The sequence below is a fragment of the Bactrocera tryoni genome, chromosome 3 (assembly GCF_016617805.1).
Source record: "Bactrocera tryoni isolate S06 chromosome 3, CSIRO_BtryS06_freeze2, whole genome shotgun sequence".
Classification (NCBI taxonomy): domain Eukaryota; kingdom Metazoa; phylum Arthropoda; class Insecta; order Diptera; family Tephritidae; genus Bactrocera; species Bactrocera tryoni.
Window position 1 is genome coordinate 79,218,152 of NC_052501.1, and position 27,609 is coordinate 79,245,760.

The window sequence follows — 27,609 nt, forward strand, 5'->3', positions numbered from 1 at the left end:
CTCATAATAATGGCCACTCGAAACGGTTAACCAAGTGGTTGGTGTTAAAGAAAGCTTTTTATGGCTGAAAATTGTGTCTGTCTACGCAAAGAAGCTCCACTCAAGCAGTCTTCATTTCCTGCTTTTTAACTCAATTCAAGACGAATTTATTTCGGCGAGATAATAAGATGAGGCAATTGAAGAAGCTCATTTTAAAATTATTTCAACCTTAAAGCTCAAGAGCGGGCGCGAAAACGACAGAGAGAGTGAGAGAGAGAAAAGGAAATGGTGGAAATGCGACAAGGCGATGATTGAATTCATAAAAAAAGTAAATAAATGGATTGAAAGATTGTGAAAAGCTAATATTTTAAGCCTAAGGCGTAAAAGAGTGCAAAACAACAAGAAAATTAGGGCCGAAGGAGAGCGTTAACATTTGTTGGACTTAGCTAGTGATGAAGCGTGTAATTTAATGTTATTCTTTTGGGTTAGGAATAGCAAAAAAATATTGAAAATGTTGGAGAAAGAAAATAAGTTCGAAAAAAATAGATTACAATAGAAAAAAATAGAAAAAAGAGTAAATAGTAGAAGAAAGCTACACAAAGGCGAAAAGCTGATTTTTTAAGCTCTGGGGAATTGTGATTCTGCAACAAGGGATTGTAGTCGGAAAAATCAAACAAACATACAGACATAAGTATGTATGTATGTATAAGTAACACAAAGCGTTGAACTCTTGGCAGGCACAGAAGAAACTGAAATAAGAGAACCGAACTTCGAGATTTCGGGATTTTTTACGCAAGGCATGTCAAAATCTTTTACATATATAACATTATTTTATTTTCATTTTACATTTATGACACAGAAAGAATGTTTTTAAGAAATTTATTTGTGATTTCGGGATTTTTGTTTGCAAAAAACGGGATCCCGAAATTTTTTAAAGTTTTAAAAATTTGATTTTACATTAATTGCAAGAAAATATTTTTTATTTGTGATTTCGGGATTTTGGTTTGCAAAAAACGGGATCCCGAAACTTTTGAAAGTGTTTAAAAATTTAATTTTACATTTTATAAAAAACAGCTTTTTTAAAACTTCGGCGTGTCGGGATTTTGGATGAGCTAATTAACGGGGTCCCGTAATTTTTTTAAACTATAATGTACAGTTATTATACAAAAAGTACGTTTTTTATAATGCAAGATTTTGTGATATTGGACAGGATCCCGAAAATTTCAAATATATAATTTCAGACTATTTACACAAAAATATCGTTTTTTTTAAATTCGGGATTTTTGATTTGCAAAACAGCGGCATTTTTAAATTTTTGAAAATTTAATTTTAGATTTATTACACAGAAAGAACGTTTTTTTTTAGAAATTCGGGATTTCGGGATTTTTGATTTCCTAAGAAGCGGGATCCCAAAAATTTTTAAAATTTTTAGTAATATAATTTTAGATTTATCACATAGAAAGAAAGGTTTTTTAGAAATTCGGGATTTCGAAATTTTTGATTTGCAAAAAAGCGGGATCCCGAAAATTTGAAAAATTTTTGAAAATATAATTTTAAATTTATTATATATACATATATATTATATTTCGAGATTTTTGATTTACAAAAAATTGGATCCCGAAAATTTTGAAATTTTTTGAAAATATATAAAAGAATGTTTTTTTTAGAAATTCGTGATTTCGGGAGGACAACTGACACTCCAGCAATAAAAATGTACTTTATCCCAAAAATTATTTTCGGGATTTGCAACACTGTGTGGGATGCCGCAAACTGTGCGAATTGCCTTTGAAGCTGCAGCTTAGCTTAGCTGGAAGTTATGCATTGAAATACTTTGCATTTTCAACAAAGATTATTGGCAAACCAACAAAAATAGACTGTTATATGCTGCAAACACACATACATACACACTTACAAGTGTATGCGGAAGTATAATACACTAATCTTATGAGCAAAATTTACGCCCTTCTAACTCTTTGGGCGGCTGGTAGGATTTCAAAGTAAAGCATACCTTGCAAAATATTTCCATATATTCGTGAAGGTGTGCATGTGTATGTATTCTGTGTGGCATATTACGTTCCAAGTGCAGTTCATCAATGAACAGGAAATTTCGTTAGGCACCAACTTTGCATACATGGCCACACATATTTGCATAAATATTTGAATGCGATTGTTTATTTTGGTGCATTGCCTGCTGACGGGCGCTACGAGCGTGTTTGTGTGAAGTATCAATGACACTTAGCGATTTCTAAGGAGCAGCTGAAGGCTGCCAATTTTCATGTTTTTTTGCCGCTGATTTGTGGCAATTGTGTAAATTATCCGCTTCGTTTGATGAAAGAGAATAATATTTATGCCAACGTTATGAAAATAAATGCAAATGCGCCTAAAGATATGCAGCGAAAAGTTCTAAGGAACTTAAAAATGTCAAATTTCGTTATTAAAGTGATCAGCTGATATTTGAAAATGATAATTTTTGCAATTCAGTTGAAATTACTATCGATTATGAACCCGAAAGAGGCAACCATTATGTTCTCTGACGACCTGAAAAGTTCTACCTGCACCAAATTATTAAAATAATAGTCTTCGTCTTTACAAGTACAGATGCGGCTTACACGATAAATTTTGTCCAAATTTCGACAGCGAACCATACAGACTAGACGAATTTTCGGACTTAAATACGATCTTCTTCGAGTCTAATCTTCATTTTATAGACTAACTTCGTAAATACATCCGAAATGACTCCATTTTATTGTGTAACTAGTTAATTTTTCCGATTATTGTCATTTTATTTCATATCTGAAGTGATATTTTCCTGAGCCCCGAAGAAAACAACATTTCTTACAATGTAAAAACTGCCTGTAAACTAACCTGTATAGTAACCTGTGACGTCTTAGTCATGGTTAGTACTAAATTTAAAAGCTCAGACGGCAGAAACCAAACTTTTTACTAAGAACTGCTATATATAAATTGAGAAATTTGGTCTCCAGAATAAGAAAGATATTAGTTGACAAGTTGAGGAGTGCTGAGCATTGTCTAAAAGTTTCGTATAAGATGTCTTTCTGTTGACTTGAGTCAGTAGGTAAAAAAGACAGTAAGGTAATGGTATTCATAATTCGATTCCATAGACGACTTCGAATTGAGGTTATCTTGAGAATACCACAAGTCACCGAGAGGACTTCGAAGTGTGGTCAGTAGGTTAAAAAAGGCAATAAAGCAGTAAAGCAGTGGAAATCATAAACGGAGTCGACACAATACTTCGAATTAAGGCTATGTTGAGAATACTACAAGTAACTAAGAGGCCTTCGAACTGCGTTTAGTTATACAAGTTGACGATGGCTCCGTATATCGTCTAAAAGTTTCATATAAGAGTTCTTTCGGTTGAGTTGATTCAGTAGGAAAAATTGCAGTAAGGCAGTGGAATTCATATTCGGAGTCCAGAGATGACTTCGAATCAAGATTATGTTGTGAATACTACAAGTCACTAAGAGGCCTTCGAACTGCGGTTGGTTCAACAAATTGACGAGGGCTCGGTATGTTGTCTGAAATTATCGTAACAGAGCCCTTTCGACTGAGTTGAGTCAGTAGATAAGAAAGGCAAAGAAAATCGTATTTGGAGTCTATTCAAACAATAAAGAGATCCAATCTTCCTTCGGTTGAGTTCAGTAGAAAAAGACAGCGGAAATCATATTCGGAGTCCCTTCGAGCTTTTAAAAATCGAAATCTTATGGAGATCACATATTTTTTTTATCTATTTTTGAAGAGATTTTCGGTCTCAGAAGCGTCCTATATTATTTTTCGAGAGTCTACCACCGATACAAGTGTTATGTCAAACATATACATACATTTTACTGTTACAAAATCGACACTTACCTGCACATAACCTCGTGTGTCAACAGTACGCGACACATTTCCGGATTTTTATCTTGTCCTTCGTAAATAATCGCCTAGAAAAACAAAAGCAAAATACAAAAAACATCACTAAATTACATTGTTCATAAAATTAAGTTGTCATTAGCGTAATTATTTAAGCATAATTATGTAGTACAAGCGAGAAATAAAACAACACACGCCTACATATGCAGGCACTGCTGTTAGATGGAGTACAACTTTATTAGGGAACAAGTGAGGAGAAAGGATCAGCAAGCAAGTGTGACATGGGTGACACTGTGGTCATTCACAAATGACGAAAGGTACAACAAACAAACACACACAGTCATATATATAAACATACATACACTCACATATATCATCAACAGTGTTGGCCGAGTGTGGTCAATATTTATTTTGTGCACGAGACACACACTTGTAGAGGTTAGATTGAGTACACACATACTTGCATGTATGTTTGTATATGTATATGTATTTTGGTAAATATATATGTACTTATTTGTTTTCTTACCAAAATAAGGTCAGTGTATTTCGTATTATCGGCACATATTATCTTCTTAGCAAATAACAGTATCAAGTGCGCATTGTGTTGTTGTATTTGTTATAAGGATAGTACTGGAAAAATGTTAGCTTTCATTTATTTGCATAATGGTGAGTTTCGAAAGTGTTTACAAAGGAAAATTGGACATTCATATATGGCTTCATTTGTAGGGAAGGATATATGTATTTTTGGAAATTTTGTTTTTGTGTTGTCAAATTAATTACACTGTTTCCAAAAGTTTTCAAAATTTTCCAAAATATTAAAAAAAAATTCAAAAATATTTCAAAACTTTTTTGATATTTTTGAATTGATTTTCAGAATTTCACTGTTTCCAAATGTGTTCAAAAATAGTTTTGAAAATTTTCCAATATATTAAAAAAAAAATTCAAAAATATTTTGAAACTTTTTTGATATTTTTGAATTGGTTTTCAGATATTCTTGAAGAACTTCACACATTTCCGAAAGTTGTTTAGAAATATTGATACAAAAAATTTCAAATACATTTCCAAATTTTTTTAATATTTTCGAATTCGTTTTGAAATAACCTTAAAGAGGTCTCACACATTTCCAAAAGTTTTTAAAAATATTTAAAAAAATTTCAAAAATATATTAAAATATTTGTGATATTTTCGAATTGTATTTCAAATATTTTTGAAGAGTTTTCAAAGATATCTAAACATTTTTCAGATGAGAAACTTTTTTTTACCATTTTTTTAATATGTTAAATACATATACATATTTAATGTTTTAAAGATTTTCAAAAATATTTTTTAAAAAATTTCAGATATATTTTTAAAATTTTTTTGATTTTTTCGAATTGATTTTCAGATGTTCTTAAAGACGCTTCACAAATTTAAAGATTTTTTAAATAAAATCTTTTTTTTGACCATTTTTCAAATATGTGAATTATTTTTGTTTTTGCTTTTAAAGGTTTTCACAAATATTTTAAACTTTTCCGTCCTTTTTGAATTGATTGTCACGTCGCAAAGTTTTCTAATTTAGAAATTTTCGGAAGCAAAGCTTAAAATTATTGCATAATATTTTTTCGTTTCTAAAAATTTTTGAAAATTTTCGATCTTTCGATTTTTGAAAAATTTTCAAAGATATCTAATCATTTTTCTAATGAGATGCTATAGTCGAGAAATTTTTTGCTACAAAAAAGTATTTTTTTCCGAACTGCTTTTCAACTTTTTTCAAAAGTTTTCGAAATTTTTCAAATATTTTTCGAATAAAACAATAATTAATCATTTCGAAAATCAAGTGTCTGTAAATTTTCATTCTTACTGGCTACAGCTTGAATATTTTTCTAAATATTTGATTGGTTTTATAAACTTTTCGAATTTTTCTGAACATTTGCACAGTTTTCGATTTCGAATTTTGAAGTGTTTTGAAAGGTATCTAAACATTTTTCGAATGAGATATTTGATTCGAGCAATTTTTTGTTTCTAAAAGTTGTTTTCCTCAATTGCTTTCCTACCATTTTGAGCATTTTTCAACGTTTTCCAAATATTTTTTCAAATGTCAAACTATTTCGAATATTAAGTTTCTGTAAATTTTATTCTGACTAGAATTTGATTTTTTTTTTCTAAATAATATTTGGGTTTTCTATTATTTTCAAAAATTTTTAACCATTTTTCAAATGTCAAACTATTTCGAAAATTAAGTTTAAAGAAAACACATTTTTACTGACAACAGTTTGAAGTTTTTTCTAAATATTTGACAGATTTTCAAAAATTTTCGAAGTTTTCTAAACATTTTTCAAAAGTCAAACTATTTCGAAAATCAAGTTTCTAAAAAAAATCATTTTTACTGACCACAGTTTGAAGTTTTTTCTAAATAGTTGACAGATTTTCTAAAATTTTCAAAGTTTTCCAAACATTTTTCAAATGTCAAACTATGTATTTCGAAAATTAAGTTTCTAAAAAAATTATTTTTACTGACCACGGTTTGAAGTTTTTTCTAAATATTTGGTAAGGTATAACTTCGAAAATCACTTGAAAAATTAATTGTTTATTGAAATTCGAAAGTCAGTTAAAGTTTTTTAATATACTTTTGAAATTTCTATTAAATTTTTATAGTTCCTAAAATATTTTCAATGTATTTTAAACGACTTCCAATATACTAGGTAAAGTTTCCAAGATTTTCTATGGGGTTTTAAGGTTTTTCTGAAATTTTTTCGAATATAAGTAATCATTATATGTAAGAATTACATATGAGTAATGAAGAACATTACTTATTTAGACAGCATTGTAATCAGCCGCTCGGGCACAAGACAATATGCGAACAAAACCGATGTTGTCTGATATTTTATTTGTTGAAACCGCTAATTACGTTAGACTAACAGTTAATTGCGTTAGATAGGCGATATGCATATGTACAAATAAATATGTATATTGTATATATATTTACATTTGCATACATACATATGTATATAGACAGACAGAACCTTCTAAGTTGAGCGCCAACATTGTTTGTTGTTTGATGCCGTGATAAGCGCCTGAAACTACACGCTGACATAATATGGACTTTCTCTACAAAAGTTGCCACAGCCGGATGGCTAAGGATCTGTCATTGTAAGTACACACATATGTACGCTTATTAAGAGTGCTGTCAAAAAACGATTGATGGCAGCGAGGGTCAACGCTTAGCTGCTGGCGTAGGGCGAAAAGTAGCAGCAAGGTGCTAACTAAAGACAAAGGATATGACAGCAAGTACTTGTTTGTATTTTTTTCTTGTTTTTGAAATTTCGAAATTGTGCCATATGCACTAGATGTGCCACTAACAAGTAGTTATGCGTGTACTGACGGGTCTCGAAAACTCGAAAGTTAGTTGAGTGATTAGCCATAAAACCACAAGTGTCGAATAACAGTGGCGGCCGAAGCAGGCTGGCGCAATTTCGTTCGACGCGTGTGCAGCAACCTTTTTACCTTTTTTCTGTTTGAGGGTTGAACTCATCATCGAATGTATGTAGAAACACAAATAAGTAATATTTACTTACACGAGAGATAAATAAACAAACAGACAGGCGAACAAACAAACATTTGTTGCCAATATGTACTTGAGTACTTGAGAGCATCAGGCAGGAGCGAGAGCAGGTCCTTTGTTTGCCGTTGCTGGGCAGCCCTTCAAAACGGCCGCTGCTAGTTGCTGCAGTTCGTCTAATTTAAAAATAATTAAATACAAATACCAGGGATTGCACTCGCCTTTTGTGCGTCATATTTATAAATCTTATTTCCTCGCCAACCTCGCCACCCACCCAACCTTCCTTCTGTTGTGCAACAAATGTGTCGGGCGGCCGCGTTTATTTCGTGTTGATCGTGGCTTCCTTTATGGTTGAGCTATGTGCGTGGGCTTAGAGATAATGGCGAAATAGTTGTTTGTAATTGCTGAAGAATGCAGTGGCAGAACAACCACCCAGCGCAGAGAGGGGTATTGGGCGCGAAAATGATAGCAAAGGCGCTTTGGTGTATGGAAATGGCGCACAGTGGGCTCTAAACCTTTTTTTTATTTTCCAAAAAAAAATTATAAATGAGTTTTTAATAAAATTATGTCTTTTTTTATAAAAAATACTTTGCAAAATTGGCGCACAGTAGGCTAAGAACTGGATTTATTTTACGAAAAATGTATAATTAAGTTTTCACAAAATTATTTTATTTTATTAAAACAGAACTTTGAAAATTTGAGCGCACAGTGGTATAAAAACTAATTATATTTTAGACATTTTTTTTAATTTTAAATAAAAGTATATTTTTTTCCAAAAGAAAATATTTCGAGAATTTGCGTGTACTGTGGGAAAAAGGTGCTAATTTTAGAGGAAAAAATTATTGTTACTGAGCTTCTTTTGAAAAATATTGTAAGATGATGTTTTTAATAATATTTTTGCAATATTTTTTTTTTAATTTTTTTTATTTTGTTTTTTGAAATTTTACATATTATTCCTTAATTTTGGTAAACTTTAAAATGTTATTTTTTTATAAATAATTTTTTTAAATTTTAAAAATTATTCCTAAATATTGATTGATTTTAAGATATTATTTTTTTACTTTTTCAATTTAAAGAAATTTAAAAAGTATTCCTAAATTTTCGTTAATTTTTTTCAATAATTTTTTAAATTGTAAAATATTATTTTTCATCAATTTTTCTTTTTTTTAATTAAATTAATTTATAGAAATCTTAAAATTATTTCTAAAATTTTTAAATTTTAATACATAAATTTTTGGTCAATAATTTTTTCTTAAAAAATTAATTAATAGAAACTTTAGAATTATTTCTAAATTTTGATTGACTTTATGCTATTATTTTTTATACATAGTTTTTTTAAATTAAATTAATTTATCGAATTTTCAAAATGATTTCTAAATTTAAGTGTAAACTTAAAAATATTTTTTTTTTCAATAATTTTTTTTTAATAAATTATTTAATACAAGTTTTAAAAATTATTTCTAAATTTTGTTGGTTGACATTAAGATATTAATTTTTTTAATTAAGTTAATATAAGCAACTTTTAAAAGTTAATCCTAAATTTTGGTAAACTTTACAATATAATTTTTTTATCCAAACCTTTGTTTAATTAAATTAATTTATAGAAATTTTAAAAATTAGATTTGGATAAACTTATATTTCACTTTTATTTTATCCATACATTTTTAAATTAAATTTTAATCTCAGTAATATTTAAAAATTATTTCCAAATTTGCGTAATTTTAGAAATATTATTTCTTTTGTCAATAAGTTTTTTTTTAAATTAATTTATTTTTTTTGTAATATTAAAAATTTTCTTTAATTAGGTAATTTAATTTTAAAAATTTTCCTAAATTAGGTAATTTTTAAAATATTGCTGATTTTATTTGTTTAAAAATTTCTTATTTTTTACTATTTTTTAATTTGCAATTTTTAATTGTTAGGGTATAGGGTATAGGGTATTTCCAAGTTTTGGTAATCTTGTAAATTTTATTTATTTTTTATAAATATTATAAATTAATTTTTTAATTTTTTTAAATTAAATTTAGTTTTTTTAATTAAATTTGTTTAAATTATTTCTTTTTAAATTTGGAAAATAATTCCTAAATAACGCTAGCTTTTAAAATATTACTGATTTTATTTGTTTACAAATTTCTTACTTTTTAACAATTTTTTTTATTTTAAGTGCTAAAATATTAATTTTTTTGTTTTAATATTTTTATTTAAATTCTTTTGCTGAAGTTTTAAAAATTATTTCCAAATTTTGGTAATTTTGAATATACATATCATTTCTTTCATGTAAATTAATAAATTAAATTAGCTAATTTTGTTTTAATTAATGCAAATTTTTTTTAATTTAATTTAATTTTTTTAATTGAATTTAATTTTTTTAACTTTTAAAAATAATTCCTTAATTTTGCTAATTTTTAAAATATTTTTTAGGTATTTTCTGAACATAAGTATCTAAGTCTGTTTTTTTAAATCTGCAAGCCCACAATGCACCACTGCAGTTTGCATCATCATTACCCAAAAAACAACAAACACCAGCCGGACGCAGCGGGTAGTACGAAAAAAAGCGGCCAACTACTCAAGTGTCAGACGCGCACTCGCTTTTAGCAACATATGTGCGCACTTTTACATCACGAAAATGTACCAGCCGCCTGACTGGGGGTGCAGCACACACACACGCACACTTGTATATGGAAGCACATTCGAATCAAACCAGCAAAAGGTAATCAGAAATTAATTTTTGTAAGCGCGCACGAGAGGGCTCATCAGCCCAAACACATGCTTACATGCAAACAAACATTACAGTTATCTGTCTACATTATCTAAGCGTGTTTACGAGTGTGCGTGTGTATATACATAAATATATGAATATCCTTTCGGCTTACAACTATCATCCCTTATTATCCCGTTTGTCTGTTTAATAATCATTTTTTTCTTATTTGATATTTATAGCATTGCTGTTGTTGTTGTTGTTGCAAAAGACAATGAATTGGCATAAATTAGAAATTAAGGTAAAACTGAGCACTCGAACACAAGTGCGTATGCTCGTACACATACACACATACATATGTATTCACGAAGCGCCCCGCCACCCCGCGCGGCGTCGGTAGTTAAGCCCAGCATGTGGCGCATGTGTCAATCCGGTCGAACTAATAATAAATCGCAGACGCAGCCGACGCGCGGGCAAGTGCAAGCTAATGTTTCAACTAATTTCGAGACAAATAAATATTAAAAAAAAAAAAATAAAATAAACAGAAAATAACGGTATAACATATTTAGCATTTTAGCATTTTCGCACTTTCGATATTTTCCGTTTTTGTTTTTACAACTTTAGTGTCTTGTCTGCTAGCTAACCCTCGTTTCTGACACATTTTCGCATTTTCTCCCTTTTCACGACATTTTTTTGTTTTTGTATTCTGGTTAATGGCATTTTGGTGTTTTTGCAGAATTTACATTTTTCGCCTAATTTCTGTAAATTTATTTCTGTTGTTTTCGTTGTTTTTGTTTGCAATTAGTTTCTGCGGCATATTTTGCAGCTCAGCTTGTTGACGGCTTGAAAATAGGTCTGCTTTGGCTGACTTTTACAACTGACATTGCAAACCGTTATCAAAAACGGATCTTTTGTTGTTATTGTAAAAAAAAATTAGCTCAAATCAATTAAAGCTAAATAATTAATTTTTTGTATATGACTGTTGAGGTTCGTCTGCAGAAAAATAAACACTAAGAAAACATAACCCCAATTTTTATGATTAAATTTATGGATTTTTTTCCAATTTTCAACGAAAATCATAAGTTAGTATATTTCATTGACAATATCGAAAAACTGTGTTTGTTTTTTTTTTAATTTTCATTCGGATGTCTGTATATTATATAACAGAAGATCTGAATATATTACATAAGTATGACTTTATTTTCTTTGACCATTCTTTTCCACAAATCTTTAAAAATAAAGCCACCTTAGACCTTCTTTTTCCTCACCATCTAAAGGTTTTCGACAAATAGCGAAAGCTCTAAGCTTTTATCAAACTGTTTTGCTCTTATAGATATAGTGAACGCTCTATGAACGTGGCCACTTTTCGCTACTGTGCTCTACAACTTACATTTTTCGACAAATAGTGAAAGCTCTAAGCTTTCATCGAGCTTTTCGCTGCTTTTTGTAGAGAAATTTTCGAGTCGCAATTATATTTAAAGGCTCTAAGCTTTCATTTAAGCTTTCATCAAACTTTTTTGCTGTTATGGATGTAGGGAAAGCTCTAAGCTTTCATAGAACTCTTTTGCTGTTATGAATGCAGTGGAAGCTATAAGCTTTCATTAAACTTTTTTGCTGTTATGAATGTAGTGAAAGCTTTAAGCTTTCATCAAACTTTTTGTGTAGTTAAGTATGTAGTGAAAGCTCTAAGCATTCATCAAACTTCTTTGCCCTTATGAATATCGTGAAAGATATAAGCTTTAATCGAACTTTTTTACTGTTATGAATGCAGTGAAAGCTTTAAGCATCAAAATGTTTTGTTGTTATGAATGTGGCTTCCTTTGACCTCGTCTTTTGCGCAACAACTTGACATATTTCGATAAATTATGAAAGCTCGAAGCTTTCATCAAGCTTTTTGCTGCTTTTCGTAGAGAAATTTTCGAATCACAATGATATTTAAAGGCTTGATAAGGCTTTCAAGAAATGGAGTTAAGATCTCATAGCTATTTCAAAGCAGCTTTCAAGAAAACATGGTTCAGAAACCACCTAGTTGAAACACCAGGCGGAAATTGAGCGATTTTTCTTGGACAAATCATGTTCTTTTGCTTTTTTTGTTTTTTGGAGAAGTTATTTCACTATTCTGTTTTTCTAAAGCAATCCACTGAAACTATCCACGATCCACTGTCTATAGTATTGAGAAGTTCTAATCCTGAATGTTTTCTCTCTCTTAAGTTGTAACTTCAAATTACTTTAATGCTCTCTTTTTGGGACTAAATTTCGCTACAAAAATGGTTTTAGGATTTCTGAAACAGTTTCTTTTTCTCGAATACAGTTTTTTTCTCGGTTCTGTGGCCTTTAGATAGAGTTAAATTGAGGCTTGCATCGCGATCATAGTTTAATTTTGCAACGACACACTGATAAAGTCCAGTAACCTGCTAAGTGATGTTGGTGCGATGTGGAGCCTATTTGAATGCATAGATTCAATCGCCTTTATCCTGCGTCTACAAGGTGCTGTGCAGTCCAGTAAAAGCTGCTCGGGAGTCTCTGCCTACATGACATTCCGTAATCTTTATAGCTATTAGTCTTCTGGTACTTAGAGGAGTTTTAAATAATGATATATTCGGCAAGGCTTTTAAGTTTCCTCAAGTTTTCAAAAGCTTTGTAGAAAAAAGTTTCCTATGTAGCGAAGACTAACCGGAATATTCGGTTTAGCTTGGTATGAAAACAGGCGCTACGGAGCATTTATGTCTTAAATTGGCATATAATTTGGAGAGAAATAAGTTTAAAGGAATTTTTGAAAGTTCAATTATTGAACATTAAAAATTTTTTATGAAAGCTCTTCAAACTTCTCTGACTTAAAAGAGAAATGGACGTTTTTAGAGTTTCTTTAAGCTAGGTCAGTATTTTTTAAATATTAAGAGAGCATATTGGAGAGAAAGTACCCGGATCCCTCCTATATAACCACTTTTAGCAGTAAGAATAATAGTAAAAATCGTGTCCCACTAAATTTGCTGTTATTCCCGCGTCGCTAATCGCGTCAATATTGTTTTGCAGTTTAAATTATTTCAAAGAAAAAAAACCAACCGAATTCCTTCGGCTAAGCAAAAACAGTAAACGAGCCACTCATAATTGATATCATGTCTGCTCGTCTTCGAGAATTCTTCGAATGGAACTGCCATAAAGCTGACGCAAACTAAACCAGTTACTTTTTTTTTACACACACCGCAGCGCTAAAGGGATTATCCCCACACCATCGCTTCTATGCGGAGGGAGCAAAAAACCCGTTCACCTCCAACTGCCGTGGACGCGGCCGGTTGTCAAACATTTGAACAACAATTACAAATGCCAAACTTTTGATGCGACTGATTCACAGCAGCCATAATAATAATACAGTTAACAAACATTTAAAAAATGCAGTCGGGCAATACCGTAAAGGGAGCACAACAAACACAGGCACACAAAAGAAGAAAAAGAAAAGAAAAAAACAATCAGTGGCCACAAAACGTACGAGCTGAAGAAAAATACAGAGCGTTTTATTTTGTTTGCCTCGCCTACTACACGAAGCTCTAACCGTACCCCAGCCAGCGACTAACTTTGCGCAACACCAAAAAGTTATAAGTGATGACAACAATAGTGATGATGATGAAATAAATCTGCGACAAACTAAAAGCCATCAATCAATATGGACACAAGCATAAGCGGCACCGAAGATATGGATCATCTCAGTGTGCTAGCTGCATATGCGACGCAAGCGTTCGGCAGACAATAGAGAGTTGCTGCTCCGTTGCTGCCTTGGGGCACAAAATAACGTGGCATTGGATGTGTTTGTCAAATAAAAGCATGACGTTTTGGAGCTGCAGAGCACTATAGTGTGTTGAGTTCTGTAATGATGCAGCATTTTTGGAATCCCGAAATTTCGGGATCCCGAATTGTTTTCGGGATTTTGTACAAAATTTTTGCGAAAATATTTTTCTAGCGGAATAGCAGACATGAAAAGTATTTTTTTGCGATTTTATAAGATGAAAATGCCTGCTTTACTTATTTTTTTATCAATTTTACCCAAAGTTTAAAAGCTGTTATAAAACAAAAAGAGAAACATCAAAACAAATTTTCATCATCCAGCAAAAAATTAAAAACTGTTAAGTTAATAAAAATTTTAAGAATAATAAAAATTTCGAGATCCCGATTTTTTTCGGGATTTGTAAATAAAATCTTTCTAAAATATTTTTGCGGCACAATAACTGCTCCAGTTTTACTTTTATTAATTTTACTCAAAGTTTAAATACCGTAAAAAATTAAAAAGTTAAAGTAATTAAAATAAAAATTTGGAATATAAAAAATTTCGGGGTCCCGATATTTTTCGGGATTTATACATACAACGTTTTCTGAAATATTTTATAACTCAATAAGCACTGAAAATTTTTTTAAATCCTGAAAAAAAAAAAATTCGCTATCCCGATATTTTTTGGGGTTTGTACATACAACTTTTTTTAAAAATATTTGTATAACGCAGTAAAGACTGAGAATTTTTTTATAAACTTCAACAAAAAAAAAATCGGGATTTAAAAACTGGTACTGTAAATAAATTTTCAACATTCAGCAATAATACTAAAAATTTTAAATTATTTAAATTTTAAACTAAAGAAAAATTCGGGATCCCGACTTTTTCTTTTTTTTAATATATTTTTTTTTAATATTTTTATAACGTAATAACAAGTCAAAACATTTGTTTCATCTTCCCGAAAAGTTTTCGGGATCCCGATTTTTCGGGATTTATACATAAAATTCTTTCTATAATATTTTTATTCTTTAATAGCTTCACTTTTACTTTTATCCGTAAATAAAAAATTTCGGGATCCCGAAATACCGATAATATAAAATCGTAAAAACTAACTCTTTCACTGCTTATAGTATATGTACATATGTATATATGTATGTACATATATGTTTGTAAGTGGGCTGATTAGCGGAAAATGCACAGAGGCGGCAAATATTTGTGCAAACATTGTGACTAGTACTACGTACATAGCACCAGGTCGAATACGATGAGCTGGACAAAAAAGCGCCCACCTCGCCTAACAGCCAAAAGTGTTACTTGTAGCTAAAGCGCAGTGTAGACAGACATTGCGGCAACATACTCAAACAGCGCCGGAGAAGACTCATTGCTGCAGTGTGTAAACATAACTCGCGCCTCCTATGGACTTGTATGCCTTCTACTTTGACGAGAGCGGTGTGTGTAGTGTAGCCTGAAGCTGGAAGGTAGCAGAAGCTGACTGCTTGCTTGTGCTTAGATAGTGATTTATCACTTTAAGCATTCCGTTTTTTTGCTGCTGCCGCTGCTGTGCTTATGGAAGTTTAAACAAGCAGCGGACGTGGAACACAATCATTTAGTGGAACTGCAATAAAACTGGCGAGTGCGAGGAGCCGCTGTTGTCCGTCCAGCAGTAGCTGATTAAAAATGAACGCTTGGCTATCTGCGACGAGTTGAAACAAAAATGAAAAGAAACACAAACTAACTGCAAAGAAATGAAAACAAACTGTTGCACAGGGACTTTGGACCGTTATGCAAGCGCAGGAAGTACGAAGTATAGAGTGTAGAGCGGAGAGCAGAGAAAGAAACGAAGGAGAACGGATGCAAGGCTGGCTAGCTGGCTGACTCCGCGCATCACTGGTTCGTGAGTATGTATGTGGCAGCGGCATGCGGAAGGAGTGCACTATGTCCGGTTAACTGTGAATTTAAATACGAATTTGTCGAAACAAAACGAAATAAAACGAGATGAAAAAGACGAAAAAAGAAGAGCATACAAGCAAACAAAGCAAAGCAACGTGCAACTGCAGCAAAACAAGGACGATACAAGAGTTGGGCAGTTGTATGCTGGAAGCGTTTTTTCTGAGACTGTTTTTTACCGTGGACTCGATGAGCGACGGAAGTAGCGCATATAGAGCAAAAACCGTTAAAAAAAGTGAGGCAAAGCATAGAGCTTGCCTCCGAGCTAAACCGTTTAACTAAAGTTGAACAAATTGTTTGCTTAATTGTTAAGCCATTCAGCGCAAGTGGACGGCAGAGCGTGAGTGCGAGTGAGTGTGAGTGCGATTTGGTTTGAGGGCAGAGTACTGAGAGAGAAGTGACTGTTTTCTAGGCATTTGACTGGTCAGTCGTGGTGTAGTAAAGCTTTAAAGTTAAGTGTTGCTAAGTGACGCAAATGCCAGGTGACAGGCTGTCGAATTCTATAAATTAAAGGTTTATTGAATGGTTGATTAAGTCAGTTTTTAGCAGCTTTTCGAGGGTTACGAGGACTAAAAAGTGATCGCGAATGATGGAAAATGAGATACAGTTTTGTTAGCACTTTCAGTCAAATAACAAATAGATTTTCTCACAATTTAGAATTACTAGCATTACAACAACAAACAATTTCTAATTATAAACTCTTGATCTGAGTCTTTGGTGCTGCAACTGTGGGACGGTCTGAGCCGAAAACACAAAATCCCGTCGGTTGCTTCTATCCTTTTGCTAGGCCACGCGAGTTATACAACTAAAATGCATAGAGGTTCCTAAGCACTTGGTTTCTTCATTGGATGCGTGGGCACCTATGTTTCCTCTGACCACTCATGGGCCTCGTAGGAGGTTGCGTATCGTCTTCCGTACGTACGACATTGTCTAACCAGCGCATTTGGTGGATTTTAGAGTTCAAACAGTTCGTAGTTAAATTTTCCTTCATAGTCTGCGGACGATTCCAAAGACCTTGCGGCGAAGTGTTCGGTCGAATGCACCAACCGCATTTTATCTCGATTCAACATCGCCCACGTTTCTGCGCCGTATAAAAGGACGGAAATGATAAAAGACTTAAAGAGCGTAATTTTAGTCCCTCGAAAAGAAAGGTTTTGGCAAATGCTTCCCCGAAAACTCAAAAATATACGAAGAAAGCTTTTAGCTACTGAGAGATTGTAAACCGTATCATTGTACTATACTTTAAATATAGAAGAGTCGAAAAAGTGATCGAAATACCATCTCCACCGATTGAAAATACAAACTGAAGTTAGATTTATCGAACCTCGGTTTCACAACATCCAAACTCATTGAAACTGTTGGAATAGCACTCAAAGTCTAATGGAATCAACCTCAGACGATAAAAAGACCATCGGACGTCCTCGGATCAAAACAAAAATAATCATAATTCGAACTTAGAGGGAGGAGCATTTGTTTCAGTATATCGGTTTCACAACATCCAAACTCATTGAAACTGTTGGAATAGCACTCAAAGTCTAATGGAATCAACCTCAGACGATAAAAAGGCCATCGGACGTCCTCGGATCAAAACAAAAATAATCATAATTCGAACTTAGAGGGAGGAGCATTTGTTTCAGTATATCGTAAGCTATTGAAAGTGTCGGAATAGCAACTAAAGTGTAGCCGACTTAACCTGTGATAATGACAAGTCGATCTGAGGACCTCGGAGTAAATTTAGAGCCATCAGAATTCGATCAAATTTCACTGCAAACATGGATCGATAAAAGATTGGCAAATGGACCAGAGTTCAAGCTTAGAGGAAGGAACATGTGTTTCGGCACACCCAAAGCTTTTGAAGATGTCGCCATAGCAACTAAAGTCTAACCGAATTAAACTATGATAATGGAAAGTCGATGTGAGGACGTCGAATTAGTTTTAAAGTCATTAGAATTCGATAAAATTTCTCTGGTATCTTCTTGGATCGAAAGTGTTTAGAAAAACGACGAGAGTTTGAGCATAGAGGAAGGGACATGTGTTGCAGCACATTCAAAGCCATTGAAGATATCAGAACAGCAAAAACAGTGTTATCGAATCAACCACAGACGATAAAAAGAGCATCGGAAGAGCTCGGAGCAAATCTAAGATAATCAGAATTCAAACTTAGAGAGAGGAACATATGTTTCAGACCATCCAAAGCTATTGCAGAGGTCGGAATAGCAACCAAAGCCCAAAGGAATCTACCCGAGATAAAGAAAAGTCGATCTGAAAACTTCAGAGTAAATCTTAGGTCATCCGAATTCGAACAAACGTCACTGCAAACTTCTTGGATCCATAACTACAAAGCGAAATTTCGTTGGAAAGGCATACATATTAGCTTAGGATGCTACAAAGTCGCTATAAAATGCACATGAGTTAAAGAAAATCGCAATAGTCTTCAACAAAAGAGAGATAAAGGGAGAAAGAGAGTCAACTGAAAGTCGATTGCTCACTGCAGAGTGACTGAATTTAATAGTTTGAGGTAGAAAGACAACACTACTGCGTTATACTGGATCACTGCTTTAACAAAAATATTTGGTACATGGCTTACATTCATGTCCGAGCAAAGTCTCAACCAGTTTATCAAGTATTTGACTTTAAGTATTAAGAGACTAACTTGTTTCACTGACTTAAGATATTATATTACATTACAAATTATTTTAAGAATGTGATTATATATTATATGAAGTTTCTTTTTCCTTAAAATGTTACCACCTTTGCTTTTTGGACATTCTCCTGCCTTCTGCTCTATACATACAACTGCTGCTTAACCTCAAATGACGCAGCACGTCGCTCCATCTAATCAGCTGCTGTGCTCCAGCATATTAAGCTTGCAACCAATGTTTACTAAAAGCAAATCTCGCAGCGATTACGAGTCTATCAGCAAAAGAAAGCCGAATAGTAAACAGAAGCCACTGAGCTTAAGCTTGTTTTATGTGCCTAAGTATTCACTTAAGCAGCCGATAAAGGTCGAACAGGCATTACGCCGCCGCTTTTCATGTGATTTATGATTTCTGCTTCTTCTGTGGGCTTTTGAAGGAATTGGCCTTTCGAGGAAAGGAATGGTGAAAGAAAGTCTGCAGAACCTGCTAACAAAAAGCATTCATTAAGTTCGAAAAATATTATCATTCGAAGAAGGCGAGTGCGCTCAATATTTGCACTCATACCTCGCACTTTTACCCTGCCCCTGCGCATGTTGTGCACGCACGCGACACACGTTGACAAGCGATTGGACGACACGCGACAGTGTGAGCGCACAAGAGTGGTTGCAAACAGGGGCAGGCGAGCGCTTCATACGGCTATATGGGCTTTGGGCGACGATACTCGAACAGGAAAAGAACAATCATTTGATCGGATTAGGTGGGATTTGAAATTACATCTGATATAAAGGAAATTATAGTAGAGCAACACACTGCAGGTACCCAACGCACACATACAAACATATGAGAACATGAGTGTGCGTTAAAGCGAGCATAGATGCCACATTGGTGTGGTGAGCGCGTTGGGTTTGCAAAAAAAAAAATGTTGCACAAATGTTATCTCTTTGCTGGCACCAGCCAAAAAAACTACCGAAAAAGGTTGCAGCACCATTGCTTAGCATACAAGCAGGCGCAAAGGCATATTTTTTTTGCAAGCTATGGAAAAAAGGGATAGCAGGTTGCATATATTATGGGGTTGTTAAGCCATTGTAGACTAGTAGTACATAATATCGCATATGCATATGATTAGCTTACATATATGTACATATATACATACATACTCACACATACACATACACATATAATTGCGATTACTAACAAACATTTATGAGTCTCTGTATGTACGCGCCTGCAGCCATTTCGGTCGCGTTATCAAACGTGTTAGAGTTAGTATTTGCGGCGGAATATGCAAATTGGACGCGCTGAAATTATATCTGCCATCATTTCTCATAACTCTTTAGCTTTACTTTTTTCGGTGCATTTGTAGTGTAGTGTTGGCAGCGCGCAATTTAGAGATGAGCGCACGCATTGCAGGTGGATCATAATATGCGGTGTTAGGATTTTACAACTTTTTCATAATTTTTGTAACCAGTTACCGACTAGTGCAAATGTAACCAGTTCTAAATTCTAATGACAAATAATGATAAGAGCACGCATTACAAGTGGTGCATAATATGCGGCGATAGGTTTTGGGAACTGTTACATAATTTTTGTAACTAGTTACCGACCAGTGCAATTGTAACCAGTTCTGAAATTGTTTAAAAAAATAATGTTTACAACTAAAAAATTCGTTAGAAAGCTTAATACAGCCAACGTTTAGAGAAACATACCAATTTTATAATTGGTTCCAGACTAGTGACACACTAGTTACGAAAATACAACTACGGTTGAACTTCGCTAACTCGAATCACTATAATCCACAAAAAACAACGAGTTAGAGAGACTTCGAGCTGTAAAAGAAATTTGTATGAAATTTCACTTCTATTGCCAATTCAAGAGTTCGAGTTATGGAAAACTTCGAGTTATGGAAGTTACCCATATCTATATTGAGTTATGATAGTATCCATAAAGCTTTATGAAATCAAGTTGCATAAAAATTAAATACATTTCAAAAAATTACCAATTTTTGATTTTTTTACCTAACGGTATACTCGTATGACCCTCATATTAACGGCTGTAAAAAAAAATTCGCAAAAATAAAAAACTATATACTGAATTGTGCCCATAGAGTTTTTAAAAATTTATCAACTACTTTGTTTATAGCTGGTATGGAACTAGTCCAATTTGAACTACTTTTCAATTAGTTCATTTTTTGTATTTATTTTAAAATTCGGCATTTATTTTAGTTACGTTGAATATTAATAAGTGAAATTTTAGCGCTTACTCCATTACTAGTGCAAAAACGAGTACTAGTCCATAAACGACTAGTATCGCACTAGTCGCAGATCGATAGTAAAGTAGGGACAACGACAGCTTATAGTGATTAAAAGCTGTGTATGAATTAATATAAGTGCATATGTATGTAAATACTCAACTAGTACTTTCTTGACTAGTTTGAGACTAGTTTCAAGACAATAAAAATTTTTACAGCTTATTGCGTTTAAGAGTTGTATATTAATTCATATATGTATAAATGCATGTACATATATACTCTGCTAGTACTAGTACTTTGTTGACTAGTTTGAGACCAGTTTCAGACCAATAGCAAATATTAAAAATTATAGTAGTTAACCGTTGTGTATTAGTTCACATATGTACATATGTATACCCATTCCTTATTGGCTTCTAAATCAAAGTAAATACCCAAGCCTACCCTTCTCCTCTTTCCTAACAGATAATCAGTTAATAATTAGGGTTAGGTTTCCTCATGTAAGTATTTTTTTTTTGCTTGCCGCGTTGCAACAACGACACTGCACTGCAGACTGCAACTGCAATTGTTCACTGCTCATTTTCGCTACTTAATTTTGCCGCATTGTCCCGCAGCAACAACAACAACAATAGCGGCAAAGTGCAGCAACACTCATATTAACAATACCAAATGGCGATTATGCTCATATTTCAAGCATTTGCGGGTAATTTTCAAAAATTTTCACTAAGCACTCATACACATACATTCATAGGCGGTTGCAAACGCGCTTTGTTACGAATCTATGCTTTTATATGCATTTCGGCCCTCACAGCACCACCCTTCGGAGTAGAATTGGCAGCGCTCGGCCGACAACTGGCGCTGGCGCTGGCCCAATATCAAATCAACTAATCTCGATTTCACGCATTATTTTTCAAAAGTGAAATCTGAAACTCGCGCGAGCGCTGAAAAAGCGCCGATTAATTTGCGCAGATAAGTGGCTGAAATATTGTACGGGCGCAAGCCAGCGGCTAGGCGCGGCGTTCGGCATTCAGCGCTCGCTCGATCAACGGCCGTTTGGGCCGGGTGAATGTGCGCTAACGACGCATTTTTGGCGTGCGGCACATATGGTGCTATTATATACAGTTATATATACTAATATTAACAATATGTGCACACTTTTACACACACACATACATATGTATATGCATATACTTTTTGGTGCCATTTGAAGTGACCAAGTCCATTTTGCGCGCAATGTGTGCGATATTCATAGTCATCTGCACATATATATTACATATGTATGTATGTATGTACATATATATCTTCATGTTTCTATGCATGTGTTGGTGCGTTTATCCGCTAGTCCATTTTTCACATATTTATGGCTTTTGGCCGCTTTATCTGTCCGTTTAACTGAGACACTTTACGAGTTTTCGCATTTTTTTCGCGTTCCCCCTCTCTCTTTCGCTCGCTCGCCGCTTTGCAGCCGATTGGCCAGCCGTCATATGACTGTCAGTGCCAAGTCAGCCACCATAAAGTCACCGCTTATTGGTATTTAATATTTTTTAAATGCAATGAAAGGCGTATAAAGTGTGCCGCAATGAGAAGTTGGCGATAAAAGTGTTGGCTTTAACATAAAAATGCAAATAAAAAATGCTAAATGCTCATAATTGCGCGTTATTATGCAATAATTTATGAAAATATAATAAAAAAAGAATATTAAATAATTTACGCATTTATATGTATATATTATAAAAATAATTTACATAAATTTTATAAAAAAATTTTTTTGTTTGATTTAAATAAGTAAAAACTCATTCAAAATATGTTTTGAAAAATAAAATAATATATATATATATTATAGTCAAACTTTATTAATAAACCAAATAAAAATTAAAAATATTACAAATAATTACAAAATATTGATTTTCAGAAATTTAAAAAAAATATTAACAATAAATCATTTTACTTTTTTTCGAAAATTTAAAAAAAAAATTTTTTCACTTTCAAAAAATTTAAAAAAAATATTAACAGTAAATCATTTTATTTTTTGTCAAAAATTAAAAAAAAAAACAATATTGACTTCAAAAAAATTGAAAAAAAAAATTTAACAAAAAAGCATTTTATTTTTTGTCAAAAATAAAAAAAAGTATTGACTTTCAAAAAATTAAAAAAAAAAATATTGACAGTAAATCATTTTATTTTTTGTCGAAAATTAAAAAAAAGTACTGACTTTCAAACAAAAAACATTATAACCATTTTATTTTTAGTCGGAAATTAAAAAAAAAAACAATATTGACTTCAAAAAACTTAAAAAAATTATTAACAAAAAATCAGTTTATTTCTTGTCAAAAATTAAAAAAAATATTGACTTTCAAAAAATTACAAAAAAATATTAACAAAAAATCATTTTATTTTTTGTCTAAAATTAAAAAAAAAAATTTATGACTTTCAAAAATGTTTAAAAAAAAATATTAACAGTAAATCATTTTATTTTTTGTCAAAAATTAAAAAAAAAACAATATTGACTTAAAAAAAATTTAAAAAATAATTTTAACAAAAAAATCATTTTATTTTTTGTCAAAAATAAAAAAAAAACAATATTGACTTTCAAAAAATTAAAAAAAAAAATATTGACAGTAAATCATTTTATTTTTTGTCGAAAATTAAAAAAAAGTACTGACTTTCAAACAAAAAACATTATAACCATTTTATTTTTAGTCGGAAATTAAAAATAAAAACAATATTGACTTCAAAAAATCATTTTATTCTTTGTCTAAAATTAAAAAAACTACTGACTTTCAAAAAAAAAATATTAACCGTTTTATTTTTAGTCGAAAATTAAAAAAAATCAATATTGACTTCAAAAAAATATTAACAAAAAATCACTTTATTTTTTGTCGAAAATTAAAAAAAATATTCACCTTCAAAAATGTTTAAAAAAAATATTAACAGAATAAAAACTAAGATGATATTTTTAGTCGAAAATTAAAATTTAAAAAAATTTTAATTTGGGTAGTCGAAAAAGTATTTTCGTATTTTGTCAATAGATGACGTTGCAGTCATATATGTATTTCCAGTGCTACCAATTACCTTGCATCATACATGGAAAGGTCAGAAAAGCTTCAGCTTCATTTAACCATAAAGAAAAAAAATTCGAGGAAGTTGAAAAAAGGTTACAGCTGTTCAAAAATGAGTGAAAATAATGAAAAAATTCGCTATATTTTTAATTTTTGGATAAAAAAGAGAAGAATGGCACGCAAGCCACCAACGAAATATCTGAAGTTTACGGAGACGATGCTGTATCAGTTCGTGTAGCACAACAATGGTTTGGTCGTTTCCGTTCTGGAAATTTCGATGTGAAAGATGATGTCGATGAAATTATGGAAAAATTTGACCAGGACCAGGTCACATAAGCAGCCATGACATCGCTAAAGAACTTAACATTCATCATCAAATGATTTTGAATCATTTAAAAAAGGCTGGCTACAAAAAGAAGCTCAATGTTTGGATACCGCATGAATTGTCTTTGACAAATTTAATTGACCAAATTAACATCAGCGATACTTCGCTGAAACGAAATGAAATCGAACCATTTCTGAAGCGAATGGAAATAGGGGGGAAAAATAGCCAGAACTGATCAACAGAAAGCGCCTCGTCTTTCATCAGGATAACGCTAGACCACTCACACCTTTGATGACTCGGCAAAAACTGGCAAGAGAAGCATGTGAAAATTACTTATCGCATTTTTTCGCCGAGAAACCAGAAAAGTTATACACTGATTAGCGGAAAAATGGCAAAAAGTGGTCGACCAAAATGATACATACATATGTATTTGGTTCATTAAAGTTCATTATAAATATAAAAAAAATAAGTTGAAGTTTGATTAGAAATACGAAAAGACTTTTTCGACTACCCAATATATGTAAATAGTAAAAAATAATTCAAAAAAATATATTTATATTAATAATATTAAAAAATTAATATTAAAAAATTTAAAATATTTCTTAAAAATATAAACATTTTTTCATTGTAAAATTGATTTAAAAGTATTATGAGTTTTTTGCAACTAATATTTGTAATATAATTTCGAATAAATAAGCATTAAATAAAATAATGTAAAATAGAATTTGTTAAAGCACAATGTGAGCATATTTAAATTATCGCAAATAAATAATCTACATCACCCAACTCGCCTCAATACAAATATAAATGAAGAAATGAATCTGCGTGTGAGGCAGCAAATGAGCATCTGCATAGACTCCATACGAGCACCTACATACATACATGTACTCGTATATGTATAACTACGTATACATTGCTATTGTAATAATGGCCGACCGATAAATTTTATTGCCGAACGATAACAAACGTGGAAATTTGCAAAAATGCTTTCAACATATTTTACGCGCCCAATGCAGTGAGCGCACACACAAATATGTATACATATGTACGCGTATACATGTATGTATAGAAATGTGTATATACTTATTTAATCAAAATGACTTTCGCCTATCGACCTGTCCGCACTCGCGCTCAAGCTCATACATGTATGCACGAGTTGGTGCCTGTTTGCCTGCAAAATCACTGCAGTCACTTGACGGTGCTTCGCCTCGGTTCGCGGCCAATCGGCCAATGAATGCTGTTGGCGTTCGCTGGGCGCGTACGTGTGAATACGCAGAAATTTGTCGACATGCAAATTTATTTTATCGCTTAATTAACGCGTTGAAAGATAATTTGTCATGAAATAAAGTGCGACCATGATTGTGTGCGTGAATATAAGAACATATTTACACATCATACGCACATAATATGTATGTACTTATGTATGTAGCTGTAAGTAGGAGTATGTGAGGTATACAAATACTTATAAAGAGTATAGCAAGAGAACAATAAACAGACATGTTTTAAATTGAGTGATTATAAAACACTTCATAAATATGTACGTTTGTGCACACAAGCGCTCTATAAAAGTTTAAATTTTTCGGGATTAAAAATGTAATTAATACAGCTCTCTCTACATTATTTTATACATTTTTAGATTTCGGAATTTTAGAAGTTGAATTTCGGGATCCGGAAAATTTTCGGGACTGAGTAGCACTTTGCGCTATTTTTGTATTACGTTTTTATTTAGCTTATATCGACATTTCGGTATTTTGGATGGTGCATTTCGAAAGTTTTCGGGACTCAGTTTTTCTTATTTTTTAAGATAATTGCGCTTAGTACTAAAAAAAAATTTAAATAAAATAATGCAGCATCCAACATTTCGGGATCCCGAAAATATTCGGCACAAAATTTTTTTAATATTTTTTTAATAATATAGAACTGAGTAGAGGACAACGATGTTTTGTAATACGCTTCTATTTGGCAAATATTGACATGTCGGGATTTTGGATGCTGCATTTCGGGATCCCGACAATTTTCGGGACTAAATTTTTTTTTTACTTTTTAATAATATAGAACTGAGTAGAGGACAACGATGTTTTTTATTTGGCAAATGTTGACATATCGGTAGTTTGGATGCTGCATTTCGGAATCCCGAATTTTATCGGCACTCAGTTTTCCTTATTTTTTAATAATAGTGAATTGAGTTGAACTTATCAGATAGAAGTATTACGCTTCTATACTCAAAACAAAATGTAAATAAAATAATATGGCATTTTGGATGCTGCGTTTCGGGATCCCGAAAATTGTCGGGACTAACATTATTTTTACTTTTTAATAATATTGCGCTAAAAGATTTTAAATAACGTATTATGATACTTCTAATGCTGCATTTCGGTATCCCGAAATTTTTCGGGACTCGATTTTATTTTTATTTTTTATAATATTATACTACAAAACATCAAAAACAAATTGTGGAAAAAGTTAAAGCTAGATGTGGCCAACAACTTGCTCAGATTTCACTTAAACCACCTGAAACCCCTAAACCTCAAGCGGCAGCCAGCGCATTTTTTACCTCGCATACTAATCGATTTTCGAACGCACACAACAAATCAACACGCCAAACAGGTACTAGCAACATTTTATTGCCAGCTTTTTTTAACGGCAATAAAAATTCGTCAGTCAAGAAATTAATTACCCTTGACAAAAGGAGCAAGCTACGCACTGATACTCACTCACCGAGTCATTCATTTGAGGAGCTAAGCACTTAACGCACATTTGAAAGTCAATTTTTTACACAGTGGCTCTCTTTACACTAGATGCCTTTTCAAACACAACAACAACTCCAACAACAATGAGCTTTAAGAGCAAACGTGTAATAAAAACATTAAAAATCGAACATATGCTGCCGATCCTTGCCGCTCGGCACTCTCACGGGTCTTAACGAGTTAGACACTTTTTCTAAACACTAAATGCTGCGTTTGCATTTCGTTGCGTTTCGCAAGCATTAGCGGATATCACACACACGCACATACATATGTGTTTATATGTGTGTATTTTGGTTGATGTGTAGGCGTGCCGTGGCGACCTGTGGCAAATGAGCTAAAGGACGTAAAGAAAGGAGTTTACCAGTCGCCGTCGCACAAATGGGACTCCCACTAAATGGGTCTGCATGTGTGCGAGAGTAAAGGGGTAGCGCTTAGTCCGAGCGCTATATGCCACTAGAAGCGTATGTATGCGTGTGTGGTTGTATGTGTGTGGTAACACCCCTATTAATTCTTTTTTGCTGCTGCTCGTACATGTTTGACAACTCAATTTATTGGCGTGTACCATGGACGCACTTAATTAACTGTGACAATCAATTTTGTACGCAACTTATGTTCGATTTCACTGCAAGCGCGCACATATACACACGCATACATACAAGTATATGTGCGATTAAAGGTGAATATAAAAACAAATGGCAAATGGCAAAAGTGTTGCTATATTTTTTTGGCGTTTGGAGCAGATTCATAAGAAAAAGCTACGAAAAAACTTTTGCCAACGAAGAAAGTGATTGCGGGTTGTCGG

General features: G+C 32.6%; 1 protein-coding gene across 11 annotated transcripts in view; it reads right to left on the bottom strand.

Annotated features, from left to right (window-relative positions):
• Positions 1–27,609, bottom strand: part of LOC120772584 (transcription factor collier) — an 87,463-nt gene that overhangs the window by 41,917 nt on the left and 17,937 nt on the right. For all 11 annotated transcript variants that reach the window (XR_005705078.1, XR_005705076.1, XR_005705077.1 and 8 more), the window contains exon 4: positions 3,847–3,920. Coding sequence is in view for 5 of the 11 variants with exons in the window: in XM_040101290.1 (XP_039957224.1) it covers positions 3,847–3,920 (74 nt within the window). In the remaining 6 variants the exon portion in view is untranslated. The remainder of the gene's footprint in view (positions 1–3,846; positions 3,921–27,609) is intronic.